Source organism: Epinephelus fuscoguttatus, linkage group LG5, assembly GCF_011397635.1.
Source record: "Epinephelus fuscoguttatus linkage group LG5, E.fuscoguttatus.final_Chr_v1".
Lineage (NCBI taxonomy): Eukaryota > Metazoa > Chordata > Actinopteri > Perciformes > Serranidae > Epinephelus > Epinephelus fuscoguttatus.
In genome coordinates, this window is record NC_064756.1 from 12,457,380 (window position 1) to 12,474,087 (window position 16,708).

The 16,708-nt window shown below is 42.0% G+C and overlaps 1 protein-coding gene across 2 annotated transcripts; it reads left to right on the forward strand.

Annotated features, from left to right (window-relative positions):
* Window positions 1-861: 861 nt before the first annotated feature.
* Window positions 862-16,669, forward strand: sgcg (sarcoglycan, gamma). Of its 2 annotated transcripts, none has more exons than XM_049575760.1 (8): window positions 862-1,100; window positions 6,854-7,051; window positions 7,617-7,721; window positions 10,044-10,131; window positions 11,006-11,125; window positions 12,778-12,850; window positions 14,005-14,128; window positions 15,160-16,669. In XM_049575760.1, exons 2-8 carry the CDS (start codon window positions 6,857-6,859, stop codon window positions 15,325-15,327), a joined length of 873 nt encoding a protein of 290 aa, XP_049431717.1. In that variant the 5' UTR covers window positions 862-1,100; window positions 6,854-6,856; the 3' UTR covers window positions 15,328-16,669. The 2 variants fall into 2 exon arrangements, with proteins under 2 accessions (XP_049431717.1, XP_049431716.1); XM_049575759.1 differs by having other exon boundaries at window positions 864-1,100; window positions 6,850-7,051.
* The last annotated feature ends 39 nt before the right edge of the window (window positions 16,670-16,708 follow it).

Here is a 16,708-nt window from a genome sequence, read left to right on the forward strand (position 1 = left end):
TTTTACACATCCAACCTCAGCAGTCAGTTGGCTGACACGGGAGGATCGTCAGCTGATTAGACTCATCTGGTCCCTCCCAGCTATAAATGTGCTCGCTGTTTCTCTTCCTTCCTTCAGCTGACAGCCATCCTGCATCCTGTTATTTTGGTTCTGCACCTTCAACACCTGTACAGCACACATGCTGTATATCCTTGCAGTGCTTTTGTTGCTGATCTACCCACTCTATTGTTTGTTTGTGTGTTTGTGTGTAACATTAGTTTGAAGTAAATCTCCCTCATCACTTTCCCATAGCCAGTTTGTGATGCTTCATAACAGCATGAACATTGTATATTTTACTTATATTGAATGATGACCTAGAGTTATTGATATTTGTTCACCAAAAATACACAGCAGAAGTTCTGAAAATGAGCTGTGTTTTGTGATTGTAATAATTCAACACCATGACTCCAACAATTTCCATTTCAACAACCTTCACCCCCCCCTTCCTGTCTATTAATACGCTGTGTTTGCTGCCTGTCTCTTCTGCCACTCTGACTTACTAACTGCCCTCTTCAAGGTCCGCCCATCCTGCTGCCTGTCACCCGGCGCAGCTATCTGAAAGACCAGCTTAACTTTATGTTGAGAGCCATGACTGAAGTCTCAAATTAGACTGGACTGCACCGAGCTCTGGGCTGGGCAGTGAAAGTGACTCACTGGTATGCATGACAAACAACTGCCTCTGCTCATTATGGATGGTTTCTCTCTGTGTGTGTGTGTGAGAGAGATTGAACCTCACCACTGATAGTTAATTCTCCTCCCTCCTCCTCCTCCTCCTCTTCCTCCTCTCTGTGTCTCTCTCATACACGCTGATGATATTCAAATGTCTGCAGGAAGGCTAAAAAGGCAGAGGGAGTCAGAGTGGGTATACAGGGGAGTGGGAGCGCCGTCTCGTGGTGATTAGCCGGGGCACTTCCAGAGCTGGATTTATGGCACGCAGCTGTTGAGTGGCTGACAGACGTGTGAGGGGCTCAAGCACTGCTGCTTCTCAAGCTGCTCGTACCAGCTCGAGCTCTGCTTACTGTTGCGTAGGAAAGAGGACTGCTGTGCCTGAACACACAACGGTGAGTAGCCTGCCTTTTCCTTTCATAAATACTCTGTGGCGTTTTGCTTCTTTCATTACTTCGTCTTGAGATCATGTTTTCATAATAGCAACCTTTGACCTACTGCACAATATCTTTAAATGTGTTTTGTGTCTTCTGTTGTGCTGTGATCACTTTGTAGTCCTTCACAGAAGTAGTTTGGGGTTTGGAAAAAGTGTTTTAGGTTGCCAGCTGTCTGCAGTTTTACCATACATGGCCAGCAATATTGGAACACAAAAATAACTTCAGTGAAAGAGCACCTAATGTTTTCTGTGAGAGCAATACTCCAGTGTCTTATCATTCCATTAGTTATACCCATAGTGTGTGTGTGTGTGTGTGTGTGTGTGTGTGTGTGTGTGTGTGTGTGTGTGTGTGTGTGTGTCCTGTGCTTTTTTAAATTTAGTTCACAATGCCATGTCCTATTTTTAGAAGTTAAGGCATCACAGCAGAGTGGAGCCATGACGCCGGCTACTCACTAGACACAGACAGAAACTTCAGCCCTGCGCTCAGCTTTCGATCCGTCCTCACAGCAAGCTCCTCTGAGTATTCCTCTGCGAACGTCCTCCAGCTACACAATTTGAGCTTTTCCCTAACTCACTGAAACTTTTGGCATTCGGTCAGGTCAAGCCTCGGCTCAGAGGGAAGCCTGGATTCTCAATTACAGCCGGATCCCTGTGGATTTTAGGCAAGCAGTTCGCCTGTCCGGCTCGGCCCTTGCTCTCATCCAGAGGTCAGAGACGGAGCCAGGCAGGGAGCATCACTTGTTTAAGGTTAATTGAGAGGGTGCCCCTTTAAAAATTGCCCTGCTAACAGAACTGAACTGAGTGCTCTTCATCTTTGGGAGCGGGGGATTGTGTTAGAGGTCTACAGCGCCTTTGAAACTTGTCTCTCTTGTGGTATAGGATCCATACCTGCTTTAAAGTTTTAGACTGACTCATTTTAAACAACCAGTTTTCAATCACCAGGAGGCTTAAAAAAAGCACAGACCCAATAAAAACTATTTTCTCTCCAAGGTCAGATTCTATTTCCGATCATAAAGCCTCATATATCGAGCATTCCTGGCACTTGAGCAGCGAGACTGTTCGGGGTATGTTTATTTGGGTTGCTATGGAGGGAGCAGTCTGTGGCTGAAGGGCTGGTGGTAAAACAAACCGGAGCTGGAAGACGCCTCTTTGAGATCCGGCCTCAAAGCTGCCTCCTCCTCCCACTGCTGCTCAAGTACAGAGGCCTCTTAATGCTTTCATTTAAAGTAATTAGACTGGGTTAGATCAAATTCATTACCAATGTAATGAACAAACCCAGAGCTCTTCCACCCTCACCGCTCATTTGCTCAGAGTGGGCTGATCAACGTGTTAACACGCAAATGATCTGTGGTTGTTAATAGGTATAGGGATATTGGAATCGGTCAATTTAACAGACACTGATTAATCTTAGTCCTCTTTTGAGCCTCGGTCGAGAACCCCAACTGAATCCATGTTGATTAAACTAGCTAAGCAATGCCATGTTGCAGCACACACCCTCACTGTAAGAGATTCAGTTTGTCATCATGACTCACTCTCACAACTACGATTTCATCACATAAAAATACGGTGAGATGCAGGGTAAAATGAGCATTTCACATCACCTACTACTTATCAACCCTTGATCTCCTCTCCCATGTGGAAATGGCACAAAGTCATTTTTTCCTCTTTTCAGGCAAGATTCATTTGTTTGGTTGTGGAATAAGGGCTATTCATCACAGCTGGGCTCGCAGGCCATGTGACAGGTCCTGTGGAGAGGCAGGTTCGGTCATAGAAATACTCTCAGCCTTTTATGCCAACACGTCTCCTCCCAGTGTTTACTGCAAACAGCAAGAAACGAGCTGCGGAGACTATGGGCCTTTATTATCGGCTCCCTTACACCTCCTGGACCTCAGTGAGTTCAGACCCCAGCAGCGAGCGAGTTTGCTTTTATTCATCGCCCCTTGCTGCGAAGGCGGAATGATATTTACTCCATTATTTATAGAGTTTGCTCATACAGTAGGGGCTGTATGCAGAGTCTGTGTGCTCGTATCACACGGGAGTCATGGCAAGATGATGTGCCCGGCTGAACATCTGTCAATGTCAAAGAAGAATGACTTTTTGGTTTGTTAAGCAGCTCCTTTAACATGATGGAGAACGTCTTTACTGTGGCAGTAAGACGCAACATCTGTCCCGTATGTAAATCAGCCTGGCTACTGAGTCTGAGTCCCTGGCAGGTTCAGAAAACACTGCTGAGACAACCTAAATACATCTTTGTTCAGATAACTTTTCCTATAAAGTTTAGATGTTGCAGCTCTAAAGAATTGATAAAGATGTGGAGCAGGTTGTTGCTTGGAGAAAGCTGCAGTCTGTCTTTGTTTCTGCCTGCCCTGGGTGTTTTATTGACTCGTAATAATCTACAACCAACAGCATTTCCTCCAGGCCTTGTCCTCAGTGAAAACAGCTTTTTCTGCAGCCTGCGTTGGTTATTAATTCAGATTATTCAACAGAGAGTGACACTGCTCCCCTCTCTGTGGCCCTGTGTGAGGCTGCGTGGTCCTTGGCTCCACTGTGCTCAAACACACACTCCCCGTGTCGTTGTGAAATATCTCCCTGAGGTTCCCTGTTGACACATTGTCAGATGGTCCAAATGTGCTGACTGGGGGGCTCGCTCGCAGGTTCTGCAGCCCTGCAGTTGGAGCTCTGCTTGCTCTCACATGAGCTGAATACAGAAAACCACTATTGGCGTCATAACTTGTAGGACTTGCTGTGGTAAACGCTAACATTCATCTCGGTGATTTTTGTCACTGATAGCCTGCTGCTGTGGAGCCAGAATGTTCCGCCTCTGCTCTGTAATAAGTGGCATTTTCCTTTGCCGTTTGACTTTTTGAAAAAATGCTGGAAATTCCATCAACTTTTCCGTTGGCGCAAAGAGCCAGATATCCACTGGTTCTGTGCACAAGCTCTGAGCTCATGAATGATATATTGTGCACTGTGTGAACAAGGGATTGTTAAGAGGAGCAATCAAACAGCTGGTATGCATACAATTAAATATACAAAGGCTTGAAGTGAATATGGTGAATTCAGATTTTAAAGGAAGTGTAAAAGCTGCATGTCAGAGATGGAAATCAACCTCATCATCTGATACAGACAGCAAAGACCAAACCAATAGAAAACATCTGTTGCTTTCCCTTTTTTATGTATATAATGTAGATACTAGATTTATGAAACAGTGTACTGGAAGCTAAGTAGGCTAAATGAAAAGGTGGATCTCCTCTTGAACTGGCAACACAGTGCAATAAGTATGAATATGTTAGTAGTCACTGTGACTACAGACTTTATAATCATACTTAAAGCTTCTATGATGAAATATTCCCATATTAAAAAAGAGTGTAAGAGGCTTCTTGAGAACAGAACAGAAAATTAAAACCCATCGCTGCTGTTGCCCTCAACTCTGCAGAGATTTATAGCAACTTCTAGCTAATTTTGGTTTTCCAGCCTGTAAAGTTACTGTTCTGTTTCCCTCTAACCACCTTAATTGAGTAATTTTGACCTCAGCAGACACCTGTTTTTGGCAAGAAAGCTATCAACACAAACTGTACACCACCTGCTCACGCAAAGGAAAATTTTGCTGCTCACAATAGTCTTTGTCTTTTAGATATAAATCTACTTCTTATTTGGAGATGACTAAATTCTGATCTGTTTCTCTTAAACCCCGTTTAAGGAGCAATAAGGAGCTAAAGAACACATCAGCAGTTCTTTTGCTGTGCTCATAGGTTTCTCAGAAGTTTCTCAAGTCTGAGAACAGATAAAATACACAGAGTTGGGACGCGAATTTGAGCAGAGACAAATTCCTGAAATTTCTTTCTTTTCTTTCTTTTAGATCTTACTGTTATCTAAAGAGCTGACTATTTTAGACTAATACAGATTACTGCAGTGAGAGAGGAAAAGGAGCAATTTAAGATCTGAAATTAGGATTGGGCTGAGGCAAGAGGAAAGTATGAAGTATGAAAAAAATGGACAAAGAAGAGGTTAGCTGGTGAACACATGCTGCGTTTCTACTGTATGGTAAGGTACAGCTCGACTCACTCGTAACCATTGTTTTTTTTTTTTGGTTTTCTATTGACAAAGGTTGTGGATAGTACCTGGCACTTTTTTGGTATCAGCCCAGTTGAGGTTCCAAGAACGCTTAGCCAATATATTGAAAGTGGAGTTAAAGACTGCAGACCACCAGTTGGTCAGAGAAAAATGTCACTTGTGAAACAGTTAATATGTGATATCACTGGTGAACCTGTCCCTTTTTAAAAAGCCAAGCCATCAGTTGAGACCACAGTTTTTTTATTCACTTGACTCAGAGTTTTTAAAACATGAGATTTTTTTAAAAAGGCATCCTGAAAAACCCTGTGGTTAACTGATGAAGTACAGACGTTCCTCTGTTTGGATGCTGATAAAAAGATCCAGCAAGAGTACACATTGTGTTTGTGTTGAGGTGAAGCTGATGTCACAGCAATTTCATGCAGCATCGCTATGATGTTTAGCTAAGAATCCCACCCACATTGAGAGCATACTATCTGCAGTGAAAAACAAAATCGAGAGAACCATCTGATGCCAAAAGCGAATCGAGCCAAACTACTGAGTAGCAATTCGGCAACAGTGCAGCATTTAGCAGCTTAAAAGCCCAGGACTGGTTGCACAAAACACCTTATGTTTTCTCCTCAAGTATGACACTTGAGGCTTAATTTCTTCTTTGTTGAGGGACTTGCAAAGAATCCCTTGAAAGGTTTCTTTTGTCAAGGAAAAACATAAACTCATTTATTGCGTTAAAAATGATTTTACTGTTCCCATGAAAATTGTTTGTTTGGACTCACACTTGTGATGCCTGTTATTGTCTCACAAAGTTGGCTCATAGTTAGACAGTAAAAAAACGGGTAGTAGAAGTGATAGTGGGAGACAAGAAAATTGGTCATATTGGTCAGAGAAGGAAGAGATTACACTTCTGGAGGAATACAATCATAGAAGCACAAACTACAAAGCAAGAAAATTGTTAAATCAGAAGCATATCCAACAGGTTTTCCTGGTCACAGAAGATTCTTCTCGGGGTGCTCTAGTTTTTTTCATTCATCACCATAAACTCCATCATGTTGCACTTGAAATAGAGTCAGAGATACCTAATGGGTTTTTTTGTTTGTTTTTTTACCTTGCTATGGTTGCTAAGGTCTTTTGTGCAATGGTCTAGCTTCCTTAAGTAAAAGACCAAGACAAAGGGAAATCCTTAAATACATTTTATGGAAACCTTAACGAGAAGACTTCAGGGTGTTTTGTGCAACTGATTTTATTTTGAGGAAACCTCAACTAGGACTTTATGGAAAATCTTAACTTAAGGTATTTCCCTCAGGTGATGGTGTAGACCACAATCGGATCTAAAAAAGAGAACATTTATGTTCTGTAACTGCTTGATGTGTAAATAAGCAACGTTTTGCGCATGAACTAAAAAATGTGATAATATGTCATTATGTTGTCTCGTTGGCCCCCAAGTGGCCAAAAAATGTTATTGCAGATTTAAATACAGTGTTGGTTTTGTCAAAATAATTCTCTCTGTGACTCTGTAGCATGTTATGTCCATATTCACTGAACAGCACAAAGGAGCAGTATGTCTTTATGTGTTTTTTTCTATTTCTTCTTAAACATCTGTTTCTGTTGCCCATGTACCTGCCTTCCCGCGATGTGCCCAGCCAGCAGATGGTGCGGGAGCAGTATGTCACCACCACCCAGGGCAGCAGCTCGCCCAGGCCGGTGCCCGAACACGTCTACAAGATCGGCATCTATGGCTGGAGGAAGCGCTGCCTCTACCTGTTTGTCCTGCTGCTCATCATCATCCTGGTGGTCAACTTCGCCCTCACCATCTGGATCCTCAGGGTGATGTGGTTCAACACGGTACGCATGACTCACCTTGGCAGTCTGTATTTTCAGCTGGAATAGTTTCTCCCCCTCTCCATATAAATCTTTAGTATAATTTATCAGTGTCACATCCTAAGTTCAAACCAACCTGGTGACCCTGCTTATTATTATCAGCAGTGGAAACAGTGGTATTGTCTATCGTTAACGGATACTTGGCTGTCTAAGCAGGATAGTTTGTGTTTCTTATTTCATGGAGTCTTGTCAGCTTTCTGTCTCAAGTCCAGATGGCAACCATGGATTTATGCAGAAGCAGAAAAAAGGATGCCACAAACCTACACACACACACTCATGGACACACACACTGCTGCGAAGTGCCTGCACAGCTAAATCAGCTGGTTGGTTTAGTCCTACAGGGAACATTTCACTCTTGGAAACATAACGAAGTGACTGGAAGACACAATTTTAACTCCCAGCCTACCATATTTTGGATTCTTACTTTGCATACTTTTATTCAGCTTTACTTGCAGATTGTAATTTTGGTGTTAAACCTTCCTTGCTGCATCTTTATCTGAACATATGTGTGTCTTCATTTTGGTTGTAGGAAGGAATGGGACTCCTACAAGTAAACTCAGACGGGGTCAAGCTAGACGAGGGGGAGTCTGAGTTTCTTTTCCCCATCTACGCTGAGGAGATCCACTCCAGAGAAGTAAGATAATCAAGAACACACACTTTTCTCGCTTGTCTTCCCAGCTGCCTCTCCACTCTGCTATTCCTCTTTTCCTCCCTGTCTGGCTTTCCTCCCTCTTTGTATCGTCTTCCAAGATAATTCTCAAACTTCTGTTTGCTCAGCTAAGTGGCCCAACAGCCTGGCCATTATTGCATCTCACTGTTTACAAAACTTAAAACTTGATTGTGAGTTGGATCTGTGAGGACTACACGTCCTGTCATCATCTAAATCTAATTTCTTGCAGACACTCAAGCAGTCTTTATCCAGCTGTAGTGAATGAACTGCATATTTCTGACTGTACTTTTTTTTGGGAGATGTGTCAGAATAAACTGGATTTGGCAGTCCCGCACCGTGCACGTGGTGGTTCTGCGAGCTCCCCATTAACCTCAGGGATATTTGTGGTGGAAAGTAGTTTATGGCCCGCCTGCTAGCAGCAGATGGGAACACTTTGCTGCAGTTGTTTACATGTTATGGCTTTTCTTGCTCATAGCAGCAATTTTTTAGCATTCTTTCTTCTTTATGGGCCTCATTAAAAAGGTAATGTATTCCTCATTTATGGACGGACACTTTCTCTAATGTAATCTATGGACGTCTAATGAGATTCAGGATTTAGTGAGCCACCACCTCACCTTCCACATGAAAGTTAGTTTCTTAGATTATTGTTGTTAATGGGGCTTCCTGACAGCTGCAGAGGAGCAGTGGTGATTTATTGTTAAGGTCGCCTCATTTAAACATTTTATAAAAGCTTTTTATAATCATGTCCCACTCACCTGGTGTCTTATCTTCTGCTAATATTTGTGTAAAAATCTGTACCATTTTCCACAAAGCTGGCCACCAACGTCATTAGACACTTAATTTAGGTTGACGTCAGGTTACCAAAATTCCTTGTCAGGACAACGCCTGATGCTACTGTCAATTTGACGTAGCATGCTGACGACAGATGACACTGATTGTCAAGCAACGAAAATCCAACATCTCATGCCAACATCACTTTGAACTAGCATAACAACATTTAGGTATGGAGAACAAAACCCAACATCTGCAAAATGTCATAATGTTAGCATCCACACAACGTGAAATTCTTATGTCGTTAGACATCTAAAATATCGTCAACACAATTTTCATTTCAACCAAATTTATAGGTTGAAAAGTCTCTCTGGTTGTTGTATAACCTCCTTCAGCAGGATGATCTTAAATGTTAAGTCATTAATAAAGGATCTTTATAATGTAAGTCTCCATCCATTTTCAACCGCTTATCCGGGGCCGGGTTGTGGGGACAGCCGGCTGAGCAAAGCACCCCAGACGTCCCTCTCCCCTGCAACGCTTTCCAGCTCCTCCTGGGGGACTCCAAGGCGTTTCCAGGCCAGATGATATATGCAATCCCTCCAGCTGTCCTGGGTCGAGGCCTCCTACCAGTAAAACATACCCAGAATACCTTTAATGGGAGGTGCCGAGGAGGCATCCTGATCAGATGCCTGATCCACCAAAACTGGCCCCTTTCAACATATAGGAGCAGCGGCTCTACTCCGAGCTCCTTCTGGGTGTCAGAGCTCATTACCCTATCTCTAAGGCTGAGCCCAGACACCCCACGGAGGAAACTTATTTTGACTGCTTGTATCCGCAATATCATTCTTTTGGTCACTACCCAGAGCTCATGACCATAGGTGAGGGTTGGGACATAGATGGACCAGTAAATTGAAAGCTTTTCCCTCCGGCTCAGCTCCCTCTTCACCACAATGGTCCGGCACAGCGCCCACATCACTGCAGACCGCTGACCATCTCATGCTCCATTCTACCCTCACTTGGTGAACAAGACCTGAGATACTTTAACTCCTCTGCTTGGGGCAGCAACTCACTCCCAAATCAAAGGCGGCAATCCAAAACAAAAAAGACAAAGCAAGAGTCTCCAGCCATGTTAGTGGCTCTGTGAGGCTGTACTTAAGCACAGTGGTGCTAAATGATAATGTCAGCGTGCAAACATGCTCACAAGAGCAATGGTAACATGGTGGTGTTTAGAGGGTTTAATGTTTACCATGTTCACCATCTCAGTTGAGCTAACATTTTCTAATTAGCACAAAAAAGTACAGCTACACAATAGAACTAAGGCTGTTGGGAATGTCAGTTCCACAGGCATTTGGTCATAAACTAACCTGATCTAATTTCAACCAAGTTGTGAAAATATTAAATATTCTTTTACATAAAAAAAACTGATTTCTATTCTCTAATCTCTATGTTACAAATGTGTATCAGTTGGACATATGCAGCATGTTAAAATTGCCTTTCCCCCTCCCTTTTTTCCAGGACTCTTCACTTCTAGTGCACTCATCGGAAAATGTTTCCCTTAATGCCCGCAATGAAAACGGTGATGTCACGGGGCGGATATCTGTGGGTAAGGGCCCTGAAAGAGGACACATGTACACACAGAGAGACACATAGAGCACTCATGCATAACAAAGTATCCCACTGATGTATGAGGGCGATAGTAAAGTCATTCATGCACTTGTCCTGCAGCAATTTCTCATCTAACATTAACAGTGACAAGAAGCCATCTTTCCATTTATATTCTCTTCGATTTCCATTTAAAATCCATTAAATGCAACATTCCTCTGTCTACCATTGCTTCTAGGTCGTTCTATATTACGCAGAGGGCCCGGGGCCTGTGGAGGATCATATTTGTGCGTCTTTTATGGCTCACCAACGGCTGCATTGGAGTGTTTTGTCATAATTAAAAGGCCAACAAATGACCCAGCTAATTGCCGTGTTCCACGGTGCCATTATGTGTCCTTGATCATTAAGCCGTAAAAAGCATAGCCTGCATCCTCTCAGCCCTCTGTGAATAAAAGTAAAATGCTTGTTAGAGGAGATGACATGCCGGTTCACAGTTGTAGGTGATAAAGTGGGTTAAATATCTCGCTTGCTGATCTACCTCCTTTAGATTTACCTCTCACAGGGCTGTGAGGATTAATGTAGAGAGGGCTAAAGTCAAAAGACCTCAGATATGTCACCTGCCAGTTTGAGCAGTATGGTCACTGATTTATCTTGTGAATTTACACATTTTTAATCTATACATTTCTTTTATTTTGCCACTTCCTGTGAGGAAATTTGAAATTGTCACACAACAAAGCATGCCTCATTATATTCTCGCAGCACTGCAGATTTGAAAAGTAAAACAGGAAGAGAAAGATTTGATTTTGACTCTTTTATCTCCATGTAACATTGCCAAACCCCTTCAGGTATTCTTGCTGTTGTTTTTGTTGTTGCAGGCCCAAAAGAGGCTCAGGGACACGCTCGGAATCTGCTCATTAACTCCCACAATGACAACATGCTGTTCACTGCAGATGGCGACCAGGCTGTGATTGGACCAGACAAACTACGAGTCACAGGTATTCCAACGGCTGCCACCTGCTGTTTCCATGGAAATACTGCACACCTTGTGGCGATTTTTTTTGTTTTTTTTTTTCAGATTTGGAAAAAAAAAATAATATTGACAACAGATGTGAACTCAACAGGAGTAATTTGGTTTGATGGCAGGTATCTGTGCAACAATCCAGCAGCCAAGGACAAAGACAGATGAAGTCATTTCTGTAATCATTCATGAATACAGTTGAGTGTGTGGATATCTCTAAATTGCACCAATTTAGAAACTCAGTTATCTATTCCAATCAAGCGTCTTTTCATCTACAGTTTTGAGCCAACAAAAGAATATCACACCTCAGTACCACACAGTATGTCATATCATACAACCAAGCAATGAAAGAAACAGTATTACTGGCTATCAGGCTGAGCCATCCACGTTATATGTTCTGTCCTGCTTTCCCTTACTGTCTCTCAGTGTCCAGTGTGTGTATTGATTGTGTTGTGGGTCACTGACCACACTCTGACGGCTGATTAATGATGAAGGGAGTGTCAGCTGATAGCCTCATTATGCCCGAGGTCACTGTGCTCCACAGAGAGTAGCCTGCTCTTACTTTTCAAAAACAAGCTTCATATAAAATGAAGCAATGTACAGTGAAAACATGACTGAGAGTACAGCCACACAGGCAGCTCTGTGAGACTGTACAGACAGCTCTTTGAGCTAAATGTTAAAGTCCTCATGCTAACATGCACCCGATAAGGAGTCTAACATCCTGGCGTGAATCAGGTTTAGGCTACTGTTCTTACAAAGTCAAGTGATCAAATCCCACTTAAGGACTGTTCCAGTGTCAAGGATCCTTTGAATTCTGCTGGAACTGAGTCCTTCCTTGAGAGAATTTTCAAGGATGCATGTGTGTATCCTCAGTGGGCATGTAGTACCCACAATTCCTCGTGCACAGTTTACCTTAAATGAAGGTGGAGCCTCTTCAATGACACACCTGGGCACTCGCTAGCCTGTTCTAATGTGTGTTCACCGAATGCCAGGAAGGAGTCTCTCCTAACCTCTGTAGGAACCTGACCGAGGAAGAATCCTTGACTCTGAGATGCACCATTTGTCTTTAGCATGTTAGCATTAGCACAAAAAACACAAAATGGTTATTTCACTAAAGGCTCAAAAATGTGGCATACTGTTGGTGCTAGGGGTAAAACCAGGGAGAATAAGATGAGATAATCTTTTCTTATCAGAGTCGGTATTCATCCTCTGGGGACCATGAATGTCTACTAAACTTGATACCATTTATATAATAGTTATAAGATATTTCAGTCTGGATCAAAGTTGTGTACTGATCAACAGACCAGCATCTCTGGAGCCACGCTATTAGCATGGGTAAACATTTAAATGTTTTGCTCAAACGCAGCAGATGTCTAACAGCTCATTAGATGCTCATTTCAAGTAGTTGCATATTATTTTTATCCCTTATTTTGGTCTATTTTGACTGCAAGATAGCAGGAAATTTGGAAATCACAGAAACTGTGCAGGCTATTCCAGTGATGAACATATCATCAGAGCTTTTAAGAGTGTATTAAAAAATATTGCACATGATTATATCAGATCAGGCTACATGTGTGTGTTCTGTTATGCACCTTGAGTCCACCTCTGAAGTGTCTCTTTCTTCATCAGGACCTGAAGGAGCATTGTTCCAGCATTCAGTGGAGGTGCCACTGCTGAAATCTGAACTGCTGAAAGACCTGAGGTGAGTATCTCAGCCATCTTGTATGGGTCATATTGTTGGATAATCAGTGGTGCAGTTGATGAAGTGGGTCTACTATAGACAGGTAGGTTACCAAGGAGGATACTTTCCTATATACTCCACTGGCTTTTTGTCAGATCGGTGGGTATAATAATAATCATAATAGTCATAATCTTTATTTATAACGGATTTTCAAAATAGAGTTACAAAGTGCTTTACATGTTAATAAACGAACAAGACACAAAAACAAGAACTTCTAAAAGAACTAATAAAAACACTTTGGTATATAAACCTGAGGAAATAAAAGACAGTTTAAATGAACTTAAAACTCAAAAATCGAGAAAAGGCTCTCCGATATAAGTATGTTTTAAGAAGGGCTTTAAAAGAGATCACCGACACGGCCACCCTGATTTCCTCGGGCAAACCATTCCAGAGCCTTGGGGCCCTGACAGAAACGCTGTGTCCCCCTTTAGTTTTCAGCTAGGCCTCTGGAACAGACAAAAAACCTCAAAGTATGTCCTGGTGTGTACCACACTAGGATGTTGGAGATATAACTGAGAGAGAGGCCATGACGAGCCTTAAAAGTGACGAGTAAAATCTTCAAATATTTTCTAAAACATACTGGGAGCTGGTGTACAAAGGCTGAAACTGGAGTGATGTGATCACGTCACCTGGCAACTGAATTCTGTATTCTGGCGTCAAATAATAGATTTTTGATTCAGGCAAAACAAGAGGCTGTTGCAGTGATCCAGGCGTGAAGAGGTTAAGGTGTGTAAAATTGTCTCTGTCTTTAAAAGTTAAAATGGATTTGTTTTAAAAAATATGTCTTAAGATCATGAAAGCATGATTGCACAAGCTTTGTGACGAGCTGCTCAAGACTTAAATGACTGTCAAACCAGACCAGATATTTGAACACTACAAGTCACGTGGAAGTATTAGAAAGATATTCAGAATGTTCAGTTGATCGGGCCAAGTATGTTTGACATCCACTAAAGAAATACAAAGTGTCAAGGTCACTCTTAAGTCTGTAATTTTACCTCCCTTAACATCACCCTGTCACCACTGAGGTGCAGACTGTGTAGAGTGAAACTGCAGAGGATTCGATTATATAATGTGGATGAAAGCTGCGCTTGTTATGATGAGTTGCTCTCCTTCAGGTTGGAGTCTCCTACCCGCTCCCTCAGTATGGACGCGCCAAAAGGAGTTCATCTCAAAGCGCTGGCTGGCAACATCGAGGCTGCTTCCAACATGGATGTTATCCTGCAGTCGAGCATAGGGCTGGTAAGAACAACTGTGTTCACTTCCTGAAGTCTTCTACACAACAACTTCTGTTTATTCTTTTGATTAAGGGTATATAGACAGTATGCTTTTGGAACAACATGCTGCTTCACGCTTGTGTAATCTCTCACAGTCACATCTGGGAGCTTTTCATCCGAGCGAGCCTCACTCAAGTGCAGTTTGACAGTAGCTTTGCTTTTTCCATTTGTTGGAGTTGTTCAGCCAAAATACCTCCACCCTGAGAGAGCTCATTAGACCAGTTCTGCTTTTACATTTCTACTTTGGTGTGTTGTAAAATGTAACATATATCCGTTGTGTGGCTGTAAAGCTAAGAACACTGGTATTATACTGTACTGTACTGTACTGTATCTGTGGACAGAGTTAAACACAAGGAGCTCTTCATAGAGCCAAGAAAATCCCTGAGATCCTCATCTGGCAACTGTAACGGGTTCATTAACTTACAAAACATTTATCTGGGCTCTGTAGGTCTGTTGTGGTGTAGCGGTTTGCAGTTTCCATGTTATTGTTTAGAGTGAGCTTTGGTGATTGATTGTGGCTGAATCTAGGACTGGATAAATTGTTGTGGTGTGGCTAAATGGCAGAGTGAAGCACTGTTTTGACCTTTTTTAATGCATTCTCAGTAACGTTGCACATTTATATGACGCCATAGTTGCAGGGTATAACACACCCTCGTGTCTTTTCTTGCTCTGGGGAAGAAAACTGGGTGTTAATCTGCACTGAACTTGTCACGGATAATAGTAAAAGTTATTTGACTGCTCACATTTTCTGGTTTTCTGCCACAGGAATGTGGACTCAGTGTCACATCCTCTTTATTGTATTTTCCTTAGGGATCAGTGCAGGGTTTATGAACTCACTGAACATCCCTCTACCTCCCAGCATACTGTGTGTCATGTGTTTATATGCACTCGCCTTAAGTGGAAAGAATTAAGTACAGTGATATTTTCTTTTTGATTTAGTGCATCTCTGTTGTTCTCCTTGTAACGTCCTTGCTCTCTATGCTGTCTGCCGTGCAGCTGGTACTGGATGCTGAGACTGTGCGCATGCCGAGCCTGCCCCTGAGCGAAGGAGGGGTTTCTGGAAACGCTCAGGGTCTTTATGAGGTCTGCGTCTGTCCCAGCGGCAAGCTCTTCCTGTCCAAGGCTGGGGTCACCTCCACTTGCAGCGAGAATCAGGAGTGCTAGAAAGACTCTGACAAGGTAATCGATTTCCCATCTCTCAGTAGATGCATCTACTGGGAGGCAACAAGCACAACTGTTTATATCTGGCCTGAGTGTTTTTTTTTTTAAATCTTTATACCACAGTGGGTCTGTGATGATCTCAGAGCTAAGATCCCACTTGCACATCAAGGCCTGTAAAAATACAAATGCCTGCTGGCGTACATGTTGGAGATGTCATGAAATGCATCCTTTTAGTTGCATTTATGACCTTCTAACCATTCAGCTGAAAGAAATTGCTACTCAGTTCCAAATTTATCTGCATCAGAGCTTTGTGGAGGATTTTCTTTTTACACACACACACACACACAGTGTTATGGCTGGGCTATGAGGAGCTGGTAACAGCTTACATCCTATGCAATATATGTGGTGCAATAAATAGAAAAACATGACACATATCAAGGGCTTGGAATAATCAAATATCTTTAAAATGCAGACTGAATGTTACTTAAAATATTTATTTTGGTTTACATATGCCCGTCTGGCTCCAAGCTCTTGGTATGTAGGAGTTTTTGTCTTAGTGTTTAGCATGTTTTTATTTAATTGGGGGGAGGGATGAAAAATGCTGGTTAATATTTAGTTATCAGTGTCACGTCAGAGATTTAGAGGTGGATATTATCTTTTTTTTTTCAAGCTCAGATGCAACTAGGCAGCAGACTTGTTTCTTATTTTGCTTTATAGGTTTGATAATGAATATACCACCATGTTATGGTACCATAAAGTGTTACTATTGTAATTATGTGTTTGGTTTTTTGTTTTCTTTTTACATTTAAAAGATTATGTATGATTTGCCTGTATTAATTCTAAACCTCACATAAGCATGCAGTTAGGCATTAGCTACAAGACAAGATTTTTTTTGCAAGTAAGCTGGTCTGTGTTTACAGCCAAGAGTCTGTGACTAACAAAACATTACATCTGACCACTGTGACATGGAAGCAACAACAACACATCTATAATACTGTAGATTATGATTCTGAGTGAGAAAAATAGTGGGATTGTTGTTTCAGTTTTACTTTGCATTTTGGGTCAAATATACTTTTGTTTTTACAGAGAATGCATGGCAGGTCATCAACATGTGCATCTGTAAGATTTTCATTCACTACGTCAAAGGGCAATATTTTGTATATTTCAGTTTAGCATCAGACTGTTTATAGCATAAGTAATATCTCATGGCGTTGTGTTATCATTGCCAGTATTGACTGAAGTAGATATTTTGCAGTTCTCACACATGTTCTGGCATATTTTGATAAGGTGTGTAATGTGTATTTATTAATTTTGTATGTTGAATAAACTTTGTGCTATTCTTTTATGGTATGTGTCAGAGCTATTCAATTGCATGTACTTGTTC